At 43.3% G+C, this 22,144-nt stretch overlaps 1 protein-coding gene and 1 long non-coding RNA gene across 3 annotated transcripts in view; one reads left to right on the plus strand and one right to left on the minus strand.

Moving 5' to 3' along the window:
* Nucleotides 1-15,707, plus strand: part of LOC146260521 (uncharacterized) — a 49,273-nt gene extending 33,566 nt beyond the window's left edge. Inside the window, exons 2-3 of the long non-coding RNA XR_014729608.1 lie at nucleotides 13,972-14,041; nucleotides 14,164-15,707. This is a non-coding gene — a long non-coding RNA (uncharacterized LOC146260521). The remainder of the gene's footprint in view (nucleotides 1-13,971; nucleotides 14,042-14,163) is intronic.
* The window catches only part of ngfrb (nerve growth factor receptor b), a 44,333-nt gene continuing 23,565 nt past the window's right edge, over nucleotides 1,377-22,144 (minus strand). For both annotated transcript variants that reach the window (XM_084671055.1, XM_084671056.1), the window contains 3 exons: nucleotides 17,889-18,117; nucleotides 15,793-15,953; nucleotides 1,377-4,801 (listed from right to left, as the gene is read on the minus strand). In XM_084671055.1, coding sequence (XP_084527181.1) covers nucleotides 4,458-4,801; nucleotides 15,793-15,953; nucleotides 17,889-18,117 — 734 coding nt within the window. In that variant the 3' untranslated portion in view covers nucleotides 1,377-4,457. The remainder of the gene's footprint in view (nucleotides 4,802-15,792; nucleotides 15,954-17,888; nucleotides 18,118-22,144) is intronic.

Here is a 22,144-nt window from a genome sequence, read left to right on the forward strand (position 1 = left end):
ATCTCACCAGGATGTGGACACCGCCCATAACTCCTCCTTCAGGGTAAACTTCAGAAACGAATGCAGTAGTTTGCAGTTTTTGACGAGCCCATTCCAACCAAATAATAATATTAGGACAATAATTGTAACACCAGTATAAGTGTTATCAAGATGATTATATTTTCATATAGGTCACATAGAGAAATGAGTCTTTGGCTGATACAGACACAACGGCACTACAGTGACGAACAAGGGGAGGTAAACACCCCACACAGCCACTTGTAATTGAGGTAAAAGGAAATATAATAGCAGCAAATGTGTTTGGGTGAAAGTGTTACGCAATCTGCAAGCTGCTATAATCATATGGCCAAGGGGTAAAACTGTTTTTGTGTCTGCTTGCACAGGGATTATCAAATCAAATAGTATAAATATAGCCTGCCATCTATAACCAGCCTAAACCCTTAGCAAGACCATGAGAATCTCCCAGAGAAAAAATGAAACAAATCTTGGGAAGAGCAATCCAGTGAGGGATCCCCTCCTTCACTTTCCATATGACCAAATGCATCAAAAAGATTTAGAATATGGTTTATACTCTTTGGAACAATTTTTGATAGAATAATGATTTGTAGTGTAAGACTGGGTATCACCCTGCCCCCCCCCCCCCTCTCAGAGGAGTTGCTGGACAGTAAGTAGTTTAACTTACTGTCGCATTGCTAGTCATATGTTGATAAGTAAGGATCAAGCTGTGGTCTGATTGGTTGTTCTTGTGTTAAAAGGGAATTCTGAAGCATTGTTCTGTGGATTCTTCATTTCCTAAGACCTTCTCCTCAGCTCTGTCCTACTCCTTCTCCTTCCTTACCTCTTGCTTCTTCTCTGATTTACAATAATCATGGTACAGTAGGTAAGAGTTAACCTACATTTTGTAACATATTTGCCTTGTAATTGATTAAATTAATTTACAATGTTATTAAATGTATATTTTAATTTAACCTTACTGTTGACCATTCTTGCTCTGATTTAACACTGAGTCAAATAACTGTAATTATATTGGTATTAGCATTATTTGGTTGATGTTAAAACACTGTTCAGTCTCCCCTCTTCCTTTAAACCATAGGGGAATAGTTTTGGGTGCTTGGCAAATATTAAACCTCCTACAGTTGTTTGTTGATTATTCAATCGGCTTATTTCAAGGGCCTGTTGTCAAAACCCGATCAAGAAAAACATGAAATGGAAAATATTACATTTTGATGAATGGCAACTAACATTTCAACATGCTACAAAGAAAATTCCCTGATATTCTTTGACTGTAGATTCTTTGAATATACATTACTCCAGAAATTCCATGACTCATGAGAACCCTGTGGTTGTGTTGCAAAGAACCCCAGAGTGCACTTAAGTGAATTTAAGGGCTTTATTTTGTTGTTTGCACAGCTTATCTAATAAGACATTTTTTAACTACACTTTTGTATGATACAGCATACATGTTAGTAAATATATAACACTACATATAACATTCAATATTTCTCAGTTTTGTACATTTCCCCGATGGTTAAAGAGATACTATGAAGTAAAACACAACAACTTGTGATGCTTCTCCACATTTCCTCTTGTCCCTGTCTTGCATGGATAATCCCTTCACTATTAAGATATGTTTTCCCTCTGACCTATAATATACTTGCTTTGAAGTGCGACATGACATGTAAGTTAGCCATTAATTGATTATGCAAAATAATTATTTAACTTTACTCTGCAACAAAGGGAATTTTGTTTGAACAGATGAGCCTGTTTTTAGCTCCTTTTCTTGTCATAGTTTCCAAATGTAAAACTACAGTAATTGTTATGACTCTATTACAAGGGGAAAAGCATGGTTTGGCTTTACAGGGGAGTCGGTGCCTTCACCTATTACATCATTGTAGATCAGAAACTACATAAAGGAAAAAGGAGGGTTTTCAAACGACCACTCTGATTGGACAGAAAGATCTGGTCTGACACAAATTTCATGAACCACTTAGACTTCAAAATAACCACATTCATTAGAATGAATTGCAAAACAATTAATATAAAAAAATGAACATGCATTCCTGGCACAATAAAATAATTTGTTACCTGAAACAGAACAGGCACTTGTGATGCAAAATACAATATATACAGCTTTTAAACATTTAAGTGCTAGAACCTACCCGATTAGAAAAAAAGGGGGAAACTATTATTATTACAAATATACAAAAGCGGAATTATGATTAACCTTCATTTATAGTTCATTTTTGTACATCAGGTAGTTCCAATCTCAATATTGGACCCGTGGACAATATCCATGTTTGATTCACACACAGACATTTGGGTGTTTGGGCTCGGGTGGTTTCTCGAGTAGTTTTAACATCACAGGTTAAACCACAGCACAGTTACATTACAATTATTACTGTGCCACACATTCACTAGCTTTGGTTAATAAGGCTCATTTTGTGATGCTATGAAAATTGCATTGCTAGCTAGTTTTCACCAGACAAAACAACCATTACAATGCTGGCCCAATTGCAGTTTCTCATTTCAAAGATAGAAAAGAATCCTCAAATATTTGTAATTGAAAATAATTTAAATTCAATTTAGTTAAGCATATTTTAAATAGTAATTGAAAGAAGGACTATGGGCCTTTGTCCATAATCTAAGCATAATCTTTAACGATTCATTGTCATATAAAAAATATGAAGCCTTGCTATGCAGTATAGATTGGCTGTGTAGATTATTTACATGTGACTTCCTTTCATTTATGGTTTTAGTTTGCGAAGCATGGAATTCATCGGGTATTTGTTTCCAACAGTCTAATAAGTAGCCCTTAATTCAAAGGTTAACAAGAAACCAAGATATTTTTAACATATTCTCTAACCTGCTTACAGTCCTATGGTTATGTATGAAGGATTGGTAGTTGCAAGATCACAACCTGAGTAAGGTTTTTAAACACCTGGGATAACTGTCCCAAACCAAGAATCCCCTCATCCCCATAACCATGTGCAATACTAGTGACTAGAAGCAGTGCACAATTCTATAAATTTCACTTAAAAACCAACCACACAAGAAACCCTGAGAAATAAAACTAAAATTGAAACATTTCTAGAGTTTTATGCCATATTCATAGAAATGGCATTGTGTTTGACTGTATGTTGGGTCTGTGCAGTGTTTGTATGTTTTTTTAAGTTGAATATGTTGTGTAACATAACATCAACATAACATAACAACATAACATCGACATTAAACTACACTCCCTCCTATAACTTTGGCAGTGAGCATATCATCTTTAAATTGTAAAACCGAGCCCTCACTGTTATGTGTGTTCTCATTGTGTCTGACCTGTTAGTGTGTACATGCACAGTACGTGTTTGTGTTTGTTAATGTGTATTGTTTCCATGTGTTTTTCCTTAATGTTAAAGACACAGGGAATTTGTGTGTTTGGGGCCTGTGATTGAATCTGGAGTCATACTGCATATTGAATTACAGCACAGAGCACCGTGTTGCAACTGTTGATCCATTAGAATCTTATTCAAGTCTTTTTAAAGGTTAGGAGGTTAGGTCCACAGACTGACTCCAAATACAGAAAGTAAGTTGGACGGCCTATTCAAATATACTGAGGTGAAATACTAGATATATGGATTAAATTGATGCAAAATACAATTGTTAGCAATAAAAAAAATTGAGGGTTAATATATGGTCGTTGATTTCATGTTGATTAGTGGGTCATTATCTAGTTTGTAGCCAGTTGGCAAGTACTTTCTGTTCATTGCTAATACTAGCGAAGCTCCTCTATGCTACAATATGTAAGTATGTTTGCAATGTCATGAAGAATTCACTGCACAGACAGATTTGAAGAGTTATGTAACACTATGCTTAGTGAGAGAGTAAGAAGAAAGTATACTAAGATGAAAACAAGGCTTCACAAGGTGCAAGGTGTTGGGTGGGGTTTGTGTGCATAGTTCCTTTTACCAAAGGGCTTTAGGTTCAATCACAGCAAATACACCCATTCTTGTTGTTAGTGACTGTTATTCCCAGACTGATCCTATGATCTCCTTACATGTTTCATCAAAATGTGCTAGTCAGTTGTTGTGTGTCCCTCCTCCATGACCTCTTGTAGTTGGCAGTGCTGATAGATCCCCCCAACATATTACAATGCAAGCTTGGCCTTACCTTAATGTTAAGACACTGATGAAAAAACAGAAAGACAGGAAATATAATTTGTGGTACAGATGTGTCTTGTTGATCCTTCAGTTAATCGAGTGCTGCAAAAAGGTTTCAGTGATTTGAGAACTTGATAATAAATAAATTATTTACAAATCCAGTTGCAATCGCACAGGGAATCTGATGCAATGTTTCATGTTGCATTCAGGAAAAAATACTTTAAATGTTGGCATGGCTATAATCTTTCAGTGAGATTATCTCAACATTGGTGTTACAGGTGAAACTGTGGGTGTACTGTGGGAGTGGCCCTGTCACACTGCCGATGTGGCAGTAGGCTTGGTGCCACTGGGGCTGAGGATCAAGCTCTGAGTAATGTCATCCCGGTTGATCTTATGAAGAGCTGTGCAGAGTTTGTCCATGCTGGCACAATCCTGGCTCGCCCAATCAGAAAGCAGTGCACGGACAGGATTTTCCTCCTGGAGAAAATCAGCGATGCGTTCTTTCTTGTAACCCAGAAGACCTGCTAGGTTGCACCAATCACTATCCTCTGAGTGATCCAACCCCATCCCTTCAGAGTCCTTGCACAAGAGCTTCTCCATCTCCTCTTGTGTGTGGAGGGGAAGCAGCAGGCAAGGTTCTTCATCGACAGAGACCACTGCAGGGAAAGAAACACACTGGATTAGTACTAACCAGTAAATACTTCCTACAGTTTGTTGAAGGGTTGAAATTACAAAATTCAAGTTTCAGGTTTATTGCCATTAATAACAGTACAGGTACATTGGAATATTTTGGTCTTTGTAGCAGCATTTTCAAAGAGACATAGATTTCAACAACATAAGAGTGATTGTCTGTTTGTAAACATGTGTGATGTACTTCATTTGGTACTCAAATGGTTAAGGAGTAGAAGGCAAGGCTGGGTACAAGTCTACAAACAAATAAAGTCTTGAGAGAGAGAGAGAGAGAGAGAGAGAGAGAGAGAGAGAGAGAGAGAGAGAGAGAGAGAGAGAGAGAGAGAGAGAGAGAGAGAGAGAGAGAGAGAGAGAGGGAGGGAGGGAGGGAGAGAGAGAGAGAGGGAGAGAGAGATAGAGTGTGTGGGGAAGTCTGACACTTAATAAAACTTCAACATACAGTGATATAAGTGTATTGTTACATTACTGGCTCCACTTAATACCATTTTAATACTTTTTTTTATCAACCCAGCCAATACTGTAATAGCCAGCCAATAATGTAGTAGTTATTACATTATTGGCTACAGTTCTGCGCCCCCTTGACAAACCCTTGAAGCCTATTTAACCTGGAAAAAATAATCAAATATATTATGTATAAATCCTAATCCTACATAAGGTATTATTCTTAAGAATAGACCAATTATCACCCTACGTCACACAACTGTCAAGCAGGCTCAACTGCACATGTCGGTTGCAAAAGACGAACGTCTCCCCGGTCTATTACACTTGGGGGTGTCGATCAGGTCAACATATATCTCTGGCCACTGGATTGCAGGGCTTTATATTAACTTTTTGAGGCTCTTGGCCTTTGGACAAATACATTTACATTCACTTGTCTATGCACAAGTCACTTGACCCCAATACCCTTAAATAGCCTGACCAAGTGATCGGGCAAAACTAGCCTGGCTAACGGAGGTCGCTTTCTCAGGCAAATGACGAATGAAACAGGCTCGGTTAAAGAAATCCGAGATTCTGGCTATCTTCATCAGGCTCCTATCTACATTAGGCAATCCTCCCTGACGCAGGGGCCGATATAGTCTTGCCACCCTAGCTGCCACCCCAGTTGGCAGCTTTGAAAACAAAGAGAAGTTGTGGCTCAGCGAACATTTGCGAGAGCGAATTTCTAATATCCAACTGCAAGCAAATGCAGCACGAGACAACTCCACCCTCCCCACTCCACTATGTTGGACATTTGCAAGAGCGAATTTCTAATATACGAGCCCAAACAAAATCTGCAGATTTTTTTCAGTTATTCAGACTGAAAATCTGCGGAATTCCGATAGCCTTTCTGATCTTGTGTTAGAGCGACCGAATTTGTTCCACAACTGTTTGACGCCGAATATGATTGATTGAATATTGAGAGACTTTGCAGAAAAGTATTGACCCACCCTCATAAAGATCGCCTGAAAACTCCCTGGCCCTGTTTTGGTTGATGAAGTGTTTCCGTGTCAATTCTCCAGGGCTGAATCTGGGCATTTTTGACTAACATTTTCATATTGGCTACAGTAGCTGCTGTAGCCAATATGAAAACGTTGGTCAAAAATGTTCACCATGGTCTAACGTGAACATTACTGTATCAGTTTCAGGGTTGACAGACTTCCTTTGGTTGCTAGCACAGACCTACTACCTACACTGGTGGCATTTGGCTCTGTTTACAGGTTAAATATTTAGAAAGAATAGCGACGTAATATGTTTATTAAAATTTTGCCTCAGACCAATTCGTTCAATTTGAAATTCCGAGGGGTTTTCGTTGGAATTCTGCGTTGCGAATTACGTTTGTGCCTGCTAATGGCCCACTGCAAGTGAATGCTACGCTCAGGGCCACCGTAGCACTAGACGACTCCAACCACCCTCCCCACTGCGCCAAGACCGAGGTGAAATCCGAGGTGTTTTATATTGGAGATTCAACAGACATTCATATTCGTAACTCCGTTCAGGCTCCGTGTCATATTTAGGGACCGGGGTAAAAGAGTAGAGAGCCTGAATGCCGAAAAACCTAGCAGACATTTGAAGACACACAATTTTCAGTGTTTCAATATCTTTGTCCAAACTGACCATACAAACTTCAAACTTGTTGCACATTGTTTTACTACTTGCTGACCAAGTCGTCCAACCTTCGGTTTGGTGATACAGTTTATTATTGATTAACCAATAGCCAATAAATCAATGAAGACACTTGAAACCATTTCAGTTTCCTCAATATCTTAGATTTAAGACTTTAATAATGTGCCATAAAAATGGAGCCTAATTTTTTGAGTTAAAATGTCTTAATTTGGGGGCATTTCAAATAAACATTGATTCCAAATAAACATTGATTAATATGACTGCAATTAAATCAGCATATCTACTTCTGCCACGGGGGTGCCACCCCTCAAAATCTCCTGCCACCCTCTTGCCACTCCATGAATATTTTTCTAGATTCGCCCCTGCCCTGACAACGTTTCTGGTGTAGAATGGAGTGAAATACAACATTGTGCACACTGCCAGTGAGCGAGTCTGACTGAGGCTAACGTCAAAACAGTGTAACTGGGATGCAGTCTCACTCAGATTGCCAGTTTAAACAAATCAGAAAAATAATCGGACCGGATGGCTAAAAGCAGAATTCCCATATCTCTTGAAAGCTGCCTTGCTCAACTTTTTAGATCTAGAATTGACTGTAAAACTATAAACTTTGTGACATGGCGTGAAGACATAGTTGCCGCTCGACTCTGCGGTCTGTACCGGGCGACATTCTCACTCAAATTCCAAGACTTTCGTGACCCAAATCAAAATTCTGATGCGACAGATCGATGGGTAATCGCTTTCTCTTTTAAAGGCAGTCTTCCTCGACCTTTTTTGTCAGGAAAGCAAATGTGGACCCAAAAGCAGACTCCAAAAGATGTGTTTCCTCCTTTTATTGGAAGCAGAAAATAACATACAAAAGTAGATCAAAAAGGCATGACTCTCACTCTGTGGCAGGTCAGAGAAAAACTAAGCACAGAACTAAAAATCCAAGCCACTTAAAAAGCACAGAACAAACAAGGCACAGGTGAAAACAATGTCATAATGAGAACAGATTAACAGAACCAAAAACAACAACACGGCGAGGGCCTCTGGTGGCCAACAAAGGGTCACAACCCTGACAGGACCCCCCCGTCTAGGAACGGCTCCTGACGTTCCTCCTAGGACGGTCGGGGTAACATTCGTGAAAGTCATGAATCAAGGTAGGATCCAAGATGTCCCGGAAAGGGACCCAGGCACGCTCCTCCGGGCCGTAACCTTCCCAGTCCACCAGATACTGAACAGAACCCCTCACTCTGCGGGAATCCAGTAGCCGATGCACCGTGTATGCAGGCCGACCTCCAATGCACCGAGGCGGGGGAGGCGGTCTGCCAGCAGGAGTAAATGGCGATGTGACTACAGGCTTCAACAAGGAAACATGGAAGGTAGGATTTATCCTTAGAGACCTGGGTAGGTACAAACGATAGGTGACTGGGTTCACTCGTCTGGCAATGCGAAAAGGGCAGATGAAACGGTGAGCAAGCTTGCGAGACTCCATATGCAAAGGCAGGTTCCTAGTCGAGAGCCACACTCGTTGACCAGGACGTAAAGCAGGCGCAGCTCGACGATGACGTTTGGCCTGGATCTGATACTGCCGAGAGGTCTGGAGAAGCTTGTGCCTGGCCTTTCTCCAGGTAAGGCGGCACCTGCGAACAAAACGTAGAGCATAAGGGACCGCGACCTCCGCCTCCTGGTCAGGGAACAGTGGAGGTGTATACCCAAACTGGCACTCAAAAGGGGACATGCCGGTGGCTGAGGAACGTAGAGTGTTATGGGCGTACTCTGCCCACATAAGAAGACGTCCAGGAAGTTAGGTTGTTTGCTGCCATACATCTCAGTGTGGCTTCCAGTTCCTGGTTCAGTCTCTCAGTTTGTCCGTTGGACTCAGGGTGGAAACCAGACGACAGACTGACATTCGTCCCCAGCAGTCGACAGAAGGCACGCCAGAAGCGGGACGTGAACTGAGGACCTCTGTCCGTGACGATGTCCTGTGGGATTCCAAAGACTCTGAACACATGCTCTATTACTTTTTCCGCAGTCTCCTTGGCAGATGGTAGCTTTGGCAGGGGTATACACCTGCATGCTTTGGAAAACCGGTCAACCACTACAAGAATAGTAGTGTGTCCTTGGGATGGTGGGACCCCCGTAACGAAGTCCATCGAGAGGTGTGACCAGGGCCGTCGAGGGATGGGGAGTGGTAGTAGCAGTCCCTGAGGTGGTCGATGGGGGACCTTTCCCTGGTTACATGTAGGGCACGCTGCCACAAACGTCCGAGTGTCCTCCTTCAAGGAGGGCCACCAAAACCTTCTTTGGAGAAAGTCAAGGGTCCGAGTTACTCCAGGGTGGCAGGTAAGGCGAGAACTATGACCCCATTGCAGAACTTGAGACCGGACAGTGGTTGGAACAAAGAGTCGGTTAGCAGGACCCCCTGGTGGGTCTGGTTCCTGAGCTTGGGCCCTCCTTATGGTGGCCTCAATCTCCCATCTAACCAGGTCCACCACTTTCGTGCTTGGTATGATGGGTCCTACTGTTTCCTCATGACCAGGAGGTGAGAAAACCCGAGACAGGGAGTCAGGTTTAACGTTCTTGGACCCCGGCCGGTAGGACAACGTGAACTGAAAGCGGCTGAAACAGCGACCACCGGGCCTGGCGTGGGTTCAACCGCTTAGCCTGTTGGATATATTCAAGATTCTTATGGTCTGTAAGAACCATGAATTGGTGTGGCGCTCCCTCAAGCCAGTGTCTCCATTCCTCCAATGCGAGTTTCACTGCTAACAGCTCCCGGTCCCCTACATCATATCTTCTCTCAGCAGGTGTCAAGCGATGTGACATTTAGGCGCAAGGATGAAGCCTGTCGTCCACCCCTCGCTGTGAGAGAACAGCTCCCACTCCTACGTCCGAAGCATCCACTTCGACGATAAATGGCTTGTCAGGGTCAGGGAGGATAAGGACAGGAGCAGAGGTGAAACAGTGTTTTAGTTCCCGAAAGGCCCCCTCGGCATCCGTGCCCCAGATGACTTTGGAGCCTTTAACCTTTATGAGGGCTGTGAGAGGTGCTGCCGTTGTGCTAAAGTTTCTCACAAACTTGCGGTAAAAGTTTGCAAACCCCCAAAAACATTGAACATCCTTCACAGTGGTGGGGGTAGGCCAGCTGGCAACGGCCTGGACTTTCCTTGGATCCATCTGGATGTTACCTGGACTAATGACAAACCCTAGGAACTGCACCTCAGAAACATGGAATTCGCACTTCTCTGCCTTTACATATAAGTGGTTATCCAGGAGACGACGAAGGACTCTCTGGACATGCTTGATGTGTTCTTGCACAGACCTGGAGAAAACCAGTATGTCATCCAGATAAACAAAGACAAACTGGTTCAGCATGTTCCGGAAGACATCATTGATCAAGGCCTGAAAAACAGCCGGGGCGTTGGTAAGGCCGAAGGGCATGACCTGATACTCATAATGTCATGTTGGAGTGTTGAATGCCGTTTTCCATTCGTCCCCCTGCCTTATGCACACTAGGTGGTAAGCATTGCGCAGATCAAGTTTGGTGAACAGCGAGGCCCCTTGAAGCAGCTCGAAGGCAGTGGACATGAGGGGTAGGAGGTAGCAATTTCGGACCGTGATCTTGTTGAGGCCCCTGTAGTCAATGCACGGGCGGAGGCCGCCGTCCTTTTTGCCCACAAAAAGGAACCCCGCTCCGGCAGTAGAGGTAGAGGCTTTGATAAAGCCAGAGGCAAGGGCCTCCTTGATGTAACTATCCATAGCCACGCGCTCTGGAAGGGACAGTGAAAAAATGCGGCCTCTAGGGGGAACAGAGCCTGGGAGCAAGTCAATAGAACAGTCATAGGACCGATGTGGTGGTAACGTGGTGGCCTTGTGTCTACTGAAGACCTCCTTCAGTGGATGATACACGGGGGGAACTCGGGAGAGGTCAAGGGGCTCTTGGGACTCGAGAGACTTCTGAGGAACAGGGGAAAATGCACGTGGCGTGGCAGGTGGGTCCCCACTCAAGGATAGTGTTCTTGGACCAGTCAATATGGGGGTTATGCCGAAGAAGCCAGGGGTAGCCTAGGACTATAGGAAACGCTGGAGACTGAATGAGGTAGAATGATGTCTCCTCCTGGTGTTGAAGTATTGAGAGGTGTAGAGGGGGTGTTTGATGGGTGACCTCACCATGTCCCAGAGGACGCCCATCCAGGGCGGTAACAACCAGGGGAGAAGAAAGGGGCTCAGAGGGGAGGTTAAGCCTCCTGGCTAGGGAGGTGTCAATGAAATTCCCAGCTGCACCGGAATCAACCCAAGCCTGTTGGGAATGTGTAACGTGGCCCCAGGAGAGTGTGACTGGCAGAAGTAACCCTGTGTCGGTGAGAGGGGAGGTTTGGGTGATGCCCGTCACAGACCACCCCTGTCTGGACGGGTCAGAGCGTTTCCCGGAAGCTCGGGACAGGCAGCTCGAAAGTGTCCAGGCAGACCGCAGTACAGGCAGCACCGCTCCCTCATGCGGCGGTCACGTTCGGCAAGTGAAAGCTTGGTCCTGCCCAACTGCATGGGCTCTGATCTGTCTTCGAGTACAGGCAAAACCGGGGTTACAGGCATAGGGATGGCAGACCTACGGCCCCACTCTCTCTCCCTCTGTCTATTGTCCAAGCGGGTCGCCACGTCAATAAGAGCCTCGAGGGTGCCGGTGGGATCTTTGGTGGCAAGCTCATCCTGGATATCCTCTGAGAGACCGTTGTGGAAGCATATGATGAGAGCCTCTAAATCCCAGCCGCTAGAGGCTGCAATGGTGCGGAAGTGTATAGCATAATCCGCCACACTGCCACTGCCTTGACGAATAGACAAAAGTTTCTTTGAGGCCTCCCTTCCTTGGAGGGGATGATTGAAGACCCGTCTGAACTCCTCCACAGGGCTGGGTAGCTGGCACAGAGGGGGCTGTGGGCCTCCCAGACGGCTGTTGCCCAAGACAGGGCTCTCCCAGATAGGAGGGTGATAATGTAGGCAATCCTGGCCCTGTCAGAGGGGAAGGACGAGGGTTGTAATTCGAAAGTCAGACCACATTGCGTCAGGAAACCACTGCAGGTACTGGGGTCTCCTGAGAAGTGCTGCGGTGGAGGCAGCCGGGGTTCAGTCACAGGGTTAGAGGTAGGCCCCAGGTTAGGGGACGCTGGCTGGGTGGCTTGGGCTGGAGGCCCACCTGGAGTAGCTGGCAATCGCTGGAAAATCTCCTGCAGGGATACGAGAATGTCTGACAGCAGACCGTCGTGTTTGGTCATCAGAACCTCATGCTGGACTAAGGCAGCCTCCTGACGAGCAACCGCTCCAAAGAGCTCCTGTGCTCTGGCTGAAGCCGCTGGGTCCATAGTGGCTTAGTTTTTCTGTCAGGAAAGCAAACGTGGACCCAAAAGCAGACAGCTGCCTTGCTCGACTTTTTAGATCTAGAATTGACTGTAAAACTGTAAAATTATTAACTTTGTGACATGGCGTGAAGACATAGTTGCCGCTCGACTCTGCGGTCTGTACCGGGCGACATTCTCACTCAAATTCCAAGACTTTCGTGACCCAAATCAAAATTCTGATGCGAAAGATCGATGGGTAATCGCTTTCTCTTTTAAAGGCAGTCCTCCTCGACCTTTTTTGTCAGGAAAGCAAATGTGGACCCAAAAGCAGACTCCAAAAGATGTGTTTCCTCCTTTTATTGGAAGCAGAAAATAACATACAAAAGTAGATAGAAAAGGCATGACTCTCACTCTGTGGCAGGTCAGAGAAAAACTAAGCACAGAACTAAAAATCCAAGCCACTTAAAAAGCACAGAACAAACAAGGCACAGGTGAAAACAATGTCATAATGAGAACAGATTAACAGAACCAAAAACAAGAACACAGCGAGGGCCTCTGGTGGCCCTCAGAGTTTTGGTCTTTTTGGTCTTTTTTAATCTATTTGTATTATCTGTGTGGTCCTTTTGCCATATAAAATGCTATCCTTTCACGGTTTTCTGCAGCCACATGGCGCGCGCATCCCGAATACAAACAAACAAATAGTTGGTCTATAATGTATATGATTAAAACAAGTGCAAATTCGCATTAGTTGTGACCATATGCTGCCACAAGGTGGGGACATTTTTGTGGAACAGAGCGAGTCGTGGAGCTACTGGTCAGCTCAAGAGAGTAATCTCTTTTATAATGCCAGGAATATCTGGGTGTGTGTTCCTCTGTGTGAATGGGATTTTAGGGCAGCGAGTTTGCAATGATTATCTCAATAACCGGGCACTTTGCACACTTCATATTTTGCAAGTGTAATTTTTATAATGCAACAGAGTGTAGTGCTGCTATTGACGTTTATTGGATAAGCATTTTGATGTAAAAATAAATTAAAATTTGCAGCAAATTTTGCTTGCTTTGTTCTCAACTCTCAGCCATGTTGACTAGACTGAGCTGCACTAAAATAGCTCTCGCGAGCCGAAACAATATGGATATAGCTGGCCAAAAACAGGCACAGGAACCATATTATTCATGTCAGTGTGATACAGAAAATCCAAGACCATTTTACTGATGAAATACCGGCTTGCTAACTGAGAAAAATACTTTATTTAAAGTGGATGGTTTAATTTAGTAGGTATAGCTGGAAGGTTATTAACTACAATGAGTTCATAGTGAGGTTTTAAAAGGTTTCCTTTATGAGAATATGAGACAGAAAATGCAAGACTACAGCATTGCATAGCACAAACGAAAAAATACAAACGTTAATATAAACATAGCAAATACCCCTTAGGCTACATAATCATTTGCATGAATGAACCAGAGGATTGTCGATTTGTTTAAAATATTGAATAATTGCTTTTATGAAATGCAAGTGACTAGAATAGATGATGGGGAGGTTGAACAAGAAGAAATAACAGATCATTTCAATTGTGATCTGAGAAATATAGGTACCAAAGCCACTGAGAAGAGCTGTCATCACCAACTGCATCACAGGCACTGCACTATCTATTTATAATTCCAGAATTCTGTGTGTCACTGACATCATCGCGGGCACTGTGCTCTATCTATAATTCCAGGAATCTGTGTGTTCCCATGAACACCCCCCATCAACTGCTGAAGAATACTCCATCAACTGAAGTAAGACAGGTAGGATCCTTTGAGACACTTTTCACTTCCCACCCACAGTGCAACATCCTGCCCTCCGGATCCCTTACCCTCTACCCTTCACAAGTCTTCCTCTGATGAAATCCTACCTTCTCTTTCCTCAGATGTCACCACAACACCTCTTCAACATCTGGCATTGTCCCCTCAGACTTCATGATGGATCAAGCCACACCCCTGCTAAAGAAGTTGACCCGAACCCATCCCATGTCAACAACTTACAGCCAGTCTCTCTCATATCATTCCTTTCAAAACCTCAGGATCACCATCCAGAAAGCACTCTGGACCCTGACCCTTGCCAACAGGACAAGCCACACATATACTTACTTACAGTACCAGTCAAAAGTTTGGACACATTTTCCCATTCCAAACATTTGACTGGTACTGCATATCAGATTATATCATCTGGATTCATTCCTTTATGCAATGTTATAGCATTTCTATTGCAATATTCCAGATCAAGCCTACCACTATCAAATCATGAAAAACAAAATCGTTGTTTGTGTGCGCTGGAATAGAATATAATTCTTTCCCATGTAAAAGCAATATAATTATTCCAACACTGGTCCTGAAAACTGACAATGAATGATATCCTACTATGTTTTCACAAAAAATACTGTTAATGTCCCTACTGATCACCTTGGTAGGCTATGGTGACAGAAGAACCATGCGTCTCTACTGATCACCTCGGTAGGCTATGGTGACAAAAGATCCATGCCTTTCTTCAGATCACCTTGGTAGGCTATGGTGACAAAAGATCCATGCCTCTCTACAGATCACCTTGGTAGGCTATGGTGACAGAAGATCCATGCCTCTCTACAGATCACGTTGGTAGGCTATGGTGACAGAAGAACCAAGCGTCTCTACTGATCACCTTGGTAGGCTATGGTGACAGAAGATCCATGCCTCTCTACAGATCACCTTGGTAGGCTATGGTGACAGAAGAACCAAGCGTCTCTACTGATCACCTTGGTAGGCTATGGTGACAGAAGATCCATGCGTCTCTACTGATCACCTCGGTAGGCTATGGTGACAAAAGATCCATGCGTCTTTACTCAAATCTGCAGTCAGGTTCTGCACACCCTAGGCCAAATACTTTTTGAGACAGCACACATTCTAAAAACAAGCCAAACAAGACTGAATCGCCGGGGGCACATGCCACTAGTGAACACACTTTAGCACTTTACATTTGTAATTAGCACAGAGAGAATTCCCAATGTATTGCACTCCATGTTTAAGGTTTAATTTTCATGTAGGCTATTAACGTTAAAATGATTTCGGAGGAATGGTGGCACAGTGGTTTATACTGTCACCTCATGCAAAAAGATTTGGGTTTGATTCCCACTTGAGTCTTATCGGTGCTCAGGTATGTTATCTTCTGTGTGGTGTTTGCTTCTTCTCCCTGTGCTCACATGAGTTTGTCAGCAAGGCACTCCAATAAAAACATGCAGGACAGGCCAGGACATGGGTGAGTACCTGGAGCTGGCCCCAGGGCACTGCTGATATGGCTGCCCAGGGAGCAAGGACACCAGGATAGGTAAAAGCAGAGGACGTATGCCTTGGTGCACTCATGTGTGTGTGTGCATGTTTCTACCTGTGTGTGTGCGTAGGTCTACCTGTGTGTGTGTGTGTGCGGTGGTCTACCTGTGTGTGTGTGCATGTTTCTACCTATGTGTGTGTGTGTGTGGGTGTCCTTGTGTGTGTGTGTGTGTGTGTGTGTTTGTGCGTGTTTCTACCTGTGTGTGTGTGGCTCGGGCCTTGTTGGTCCTGCAGGCTCTGACTGTCCACAGAGATGCCACTGTCACTGTGCAGTTTCTCTCCTTCCGCTGATGGGCTCTGAGTTTCATTGGCTGTGCAGTTGTTTGTGCCCTGCTTGTTCTGCTTACAGCTGTTCCACCTACAAAAGAACACATTTGGTTAAATCAATTCAGATACTATTTGGAGATGAAGCATCAATATTAAGTCAGTCTGTTTGCAATTTCTTAGCAAACATACTGTAATAAAAGGTGGAGAAATCTTGAAACAAGGAAGCAGATTGTGGGTAACAAAAAGTAAAAGTGTGTGGCAAGCAAACGATGAATCCCAAATTTGGAACTACAAATGTTCTTTTGACCGGTCTTTTAAAGTTATGTTGGTAAATAAACAATGACCACCAAAATGGTGATCTTTCATGATTGCATCTGTTTGGAGTCTGCCATGAATCTCTATTGTGCTACTGCTCTCATCTTCACAACCTGGTCTTGCACTTGGGTTGATGGAGGAGGGTCTCCAGTACACTTTCAAAGTGTCTAATACAATTTTGGGATTTATTATTATTTTAAAATATTAAAAGTTTGATATATATATACTATTTTTTGATTTATTAATGAAGCCACCAATGCTGACAGGTGACATACCAGGGTTAAAGTCAACCAAACTTGGATAAAAATGTATGTGTTCCCATCAGCACATCAAAGTTCACATAAGCCATGCCACAGCCAACCAACAGAGGGCTGTACAACAGTACTTTCTTGTGCTGGCGAGGTGGCATGTTTCATGCAAATCAAACAGTTGATCAACTTGTTTTGGTTCTTAACTAATCCCATTTTACACAAAAACATTTGTTTTGCATTTTTATTGTTTATTTTTTACAATTGTTATCTAATACTGCAGGTGCTGGGATGAATAACTGATGAGGGTGTCTGCATTGTGTATATATGAATATAATGACAATTTCTAAATGACAAAATCTTGAAATATCATATCCTCCCTGAATCCTTATTATCATTGATGAACAAGGGGGTGACAAATGAAGGGAAAAAACAAGTGTTTCAGTAAGGTTATAGGCCGTCTGACCTTCATCTGATCAGAGTATCTGGACCCCGTATCCGTAATTTGATTGATAAATATGTTACAATAATTGGCACCCTTGTTTTAGATCTTTGTGCTTCTGAGCGTTGTCTCAAAATGTTTTTATGAGATTCAAGAACACATACAAAAGTGTTGGAGACAATTCCACCGCACACAAACATTCCAGTGGCCTTGGGCTGGTGTCTTCTCCAGATCACTCCACAGGTTTTCTAAACAGCTGTGATTGCCATAGCTAAAGCCTGTTTCTTTGGTCAGTAATACCTTTTCATTTAGATTTGATAGACGCTTTGAATCATAGTCCTGCTGACCGATCCAAAAATGACCCATCCTCCTGGTAGAGGTTTAGACCTACAACCTCCAGGTACTTGATGGTGGTCCAGGGCCTTTTCAAGTAAACCAGTCCCACAACATGACAGATCCACCGCCATACTACCCACTGGGGATGAGGTTACTTCCTCTGTGACCAAACTGTAGCTCGTTACACACCAGATCCGCCTCTGGTGTTGTCTTCTATCTTCTATCAACAATGAGAAGAGGATACGATGACATAATGCATCCTCCTTCTAACATGAAATATGTTTCATCACAGCAGATTTTACAGTACTTAATTATTGTCCTAATAGTGGGGGCGTCCTGTAGCTATCTTCTTATAGCAATTTCTTGGTTTGTAAATGTCACATAGAAATGTTTTATTGACTTACGTATCAATAATTATTGACTTGACTGTACCCTTTAAACTTTTAGTGCAAAATTTGAGCTTCATGGATTTTTAAGTTCATGCTGGTAGATTAATCGGATGTCTTCATAATGATCATATTTAACCGTATTTGAATGTCTTCTGTTAGGGATGAAAAATAATGTCTACAAAAAGTGTTTCAGTAGTTAATCAAGATGTTGATTGCGTGAATCATTTGTTTTGCTGTTGGACAAAAAGTTTCATTACACTGGCAGTTGTCTGTCAGTGTCCCCTCACCTTCCTCACCTCTTAAAAATAATGAAGGCCAAAAGGCCAACAACAACGGCTGCCAGGATGGAGCAGTAGATAGGAATGAGGTGCTCGTTCAGACCCTGGTAGATGTGCTTGGGGAAGTCCCCACTGGTGGTGGGGCTCTCCGGGGTGGTGTCTGGCAGGAGATCCTCATCTGTGAAGGGGGGCATCGAGGACCCCGGAGAGAGAGAGGGCGAGATGGAGGACAAGCGAGGGTTTAGATCTGCAAGAGCAAAAGAGAAAAGAAGAGAAAAGTGTCCTGTTACTGTGTCCTGTTATGAAGAGTTGAGACAGTCATTCCATTATAGATCAAATGATCCATGCATTTTACAATCATCTTATGATATAAATTCTCCACAGTCTAAACATTGAAAAAGTTATTTAAATTTGAGTTTGTTACGATTGTTGACAATTCATAAGATGCAATGGGTTGTCAACAGGGTTCAACCATACAGCTTGATGCTTCAATCTGGCAACAGCTCCCTCCCTCACTCGAGGCAGATGGAAGAGCATACTGTTCAGTCTTTGATACCCTTCCCAGTGGGAGATCTTGGGGCTTTGTGATATGTTGGTATAGATCCACAAGGATCTGAGAGGCTGCAATGTGTCAGTTCAGGGGCATAAGCCCTAGGCCTAAAAGAACAGAATGTTAAACCATCCCTCCCTAAGCCCTACTCTGCGTGCTTCACTTCTACTACTGCGTCATCATTCAACTCTCTCTTCCACAAACACTTACTCCCTCTTCCCATCTACATAACTCTGTCATTTCCTACTCCCCCGGGGAGTCATTTACAGGGTAAGAGCTCGGGCATCCATCCACTCTCACCCACTTTACCTCGCAATTAATGCACATCAGACATTCTACTTTGTGCAAATGTAGAAACATAAGTCTGTCATTTACTTACAGTTACTGACAATGTTCTTTGAAATGGGGCCAACATGTTATTACTGAAAAACACACTGCTTATGCATGTATACATTTTGCCAGAACCTTATTAATTAATGCCTTTCGGGAAGCTATACCACTCCTCACGCTCTCCCTTCCCTCCTTCATTAATTTATGTAATTGCTTCCAGTAAAACAAATCAGGTTATACTTTTTTACTTGAGACATGCACATCCATACCTACTGTAATGCAAATGCAAGATAAGCTGTCTGAACCCTCAGGGGACATGTACATGCTGGGGAGAGCCCACCACCTGACTTCTAAACATTCAGGTACAAGTCATCTAGACTTAGTCCACGTAGGAGCACCTGCAGACTTGGTGTGCTCGCATGTGAAGTCTTAGTCATCCAGTCACTGTGTGCTCTGCTGAACAACAGAGGGCTGCATTCTGTGCAGCCGCCATCCTCTTTCATGTGAGTTTCTATGTCCTCGTTTTCAGAGCAATACAAGAGGCAAGCAGACAGAAGGGTGTCTCATCAAGTACCCTGGCTGGTGTGTCTTACAGGTTTTGACAATGTACAGTACCTATCAGTATGGTTAGGCTCTGCATCCTTTCAGTGAAAAAGGGTTGTAATTCCTCCTATTACAAGAGTAGCTTTACCTCTCTCAAGTCTAACTCACTCAAATCATTGTACATCACAGCGGTTCGGTCTATGCACAAATCGTTTGCAAAACCTGATCAACTGATTGAGGTGTGATTGATAACACCATTTTCATACAACACTACTTAACAAAGGGCTTGGTTTGTTCGATAGCTTTACATTATACTTTGTGTGGTGCTATTCCATCTGATGTGTCCTGTCCTGTTAGTAGTTTTTCCAACTTCTATCCTGGCCTTTCATCCATCAGTAAAGTGTCTCTGTATCTCCGGACCACACAGCAGAGCACTGCTTAGATGCAAGTGACTGGCCCCATGTCTTTCAACCACAAATTGCAAATATAGTCTTCTGTTAGCCTAGCAGCCTAGCATTCGTTTTTCCACATGTAATGCTACCATATTCCCCCATTCCTCTATTTGGCATTTCCTTCTCTCTTTTGACCCCTCCCCATTTCTCTCCAGCGCATCGACCCCCCTCCCCTACCCCTCCCCACATCCACACACGCACAACCCCCACCCCATTAGAAAGGATACCAGACACCATACAATGACATAGCCCTCCTTTGTGAGACACAGATGCTCCTCCTGTCTCAACCCTCTCTAACTCTTGGAACAATCAACCAAACTCAGCTCCTCTCCACATGAGAGAAGAATTCACTACTACTGGTTTGTACTGCCTCTAAGATCCCCCTTACTGTACCCTTTGCTGGAGGATCATTCCATCCATGTGATTGGATCTTTCCATTATTATGACTCATTAAGTCATTTCAACACAGCACCTTTTGTATATTGTACATTCATGGCACTGAAAGTATTTATTGATTTGACTACAGTTATATTCCATTACGCAGGTGTAATCATTTGTGTCACTGAATGCATGGAAAAGCTGATGTTTTCTTGATTATAGGCTTTCAATTCAGCCTGGAGAGCCACCTCAAAAACACTTATAAGCTCAAATCTCACTATGGCCCAAAGTCGTGAGCACCAGACTGTAGGCATTGATGTATCCCGGCCCACCATCCACAGAAGACCAGCAGACCTCAGAGGAAACCGAACACAAAGCAACCTATTAGGAAACCTGAAGAACATTAAGGTCAGGTTACAGTTTGCTATAAAAAAACAGAGAGCCTGCAGATATGTGTAACAAAGTATTATGATATATGTAATCTGTCTGGGTATGGGCCACAGATTTCAGGCAGTCAGGCATGTAACGGATATGCAACCAAGTATACGTAATACTACATCATATTTTACTGTCCAAGGATTTCTGGTGCTCACTTTACATATGCAACCCTAGGGGTTAGTAGTGAATGCTGTGTGTATATGTGTGTGTGTATGGGCCCTATTTTAACAATTAAAATGCAAAGTGCAATTAACTTTGTGGGCGGGACTCCTGCGCTGTTGCTATTATACTGGCGGGATAAATGACTTTTCGCCTGGCGCAAATCTAAAATGGGTTGGTCTGAAGTAGCTACATTACTAATGGGTGTGGTTTGGCTGAACGTGCAATAAACCAATCAGAGCGTCATCTCACATTCCCTTTAAGAGCAGCGCTTGTTCCATGGCGGATTGCTATTGGTAACGGCACGTGCCCTAGTATAAATCTATTGTGCCACAGTACAATCAAGTTTGAGTTTTAACAATTTACTTTATTAATCAGTGCATTCATTTACATTGATAATCCCGGAAAAAATAAACGCAGTACTGCTCAACACTTGTAAAATCAAAGCAGTTTAACCAAAAACACAAACCAATGCCTGCAGAATTCCAAGTCACCACGCTCTTCTATGCTTGCCAAATAGCCACTGCAGCACGCAGACAGAAGTCCAGGTGTCGGACTCGGACACAAAAATTGAGGTAGGCTAAGAAAACATTACAAAACTAAAAAAAAACATAAAAACAATATTACATGAAACAGTATTTGCGCTCAAATGAATACGAAAATGAATGCGCGCTGGCATTAACTATTGATGTCCCTGCCAAAGACCTAGGGGAAGTTAGTTTCATTTTCAGCATTCGACATTCGTCTCACATTCAGAGGACGCTACTTTGCAGTGTTGCATTAAGGACCCGGTGAAAACTATCCATACCATTTTAAAAAATACATATTTTTATGAATATAAAACCTCAAACGAACAGCAGAGTATTCTAACAATGGCCGGGTTTCCCAGATTTGTTAAGAAGCTCTTACTGTTAAGAGAAACCCGGCAAATGTCTATACCTCTCCCTGCCACCAAAGCTGATATCAAACCTGCGTCCCTGAACTATTGTATAGTGGGTTAAGCAAGGGGAGTTTCTATAGCCGAGTAGTGTATTGTGCAGAGCACACTTGGAAGAAAAAAATAAATACGGGCCTGTGCCCCAGTAGAGTTTTATGTCTAACAACGCCTCTGGGCTGAACGTCCTCTCTGCCATAGAACTGGTCATCGGAATCGTCAAGTAAATGCGATAGAGAATGGAAAGGTTGGGGACAGAACGGTCCATGTTGTTGTCAATGAGAAATGGTAGGATGCTGTGTGTGTTTAGTTAATGTTTTCCATGCTCAGCTCACGGTACATAGTAACCTACGAAATGTAACAAATTCGTCAACCATGTCATCGGCCTTAGACAGATCCTCAGAATAGAACTCCGCAAGCGCTCTAACTTTCCGAGCAGCATCGGGGTGACAAAATTGTTTTGGAAAATGTAGGCCTATATATATTTGGT

The sequence above is a fragment of the Hypomesus nipponensis genome, chromosome 13 (assembly GCF_054491055.1).
Source record: "Hypomesus nipponensis isolate SF chromosome 13, ASM5449105v1, whole genome shotgun sequence".
NCBI classification, from domain to species: Eukaryota; Metazoa; Chordata; class Actinopteri; order Osmeriformes; family Osmeridae; genus Hypomesus; species Hypomesus nipponensis.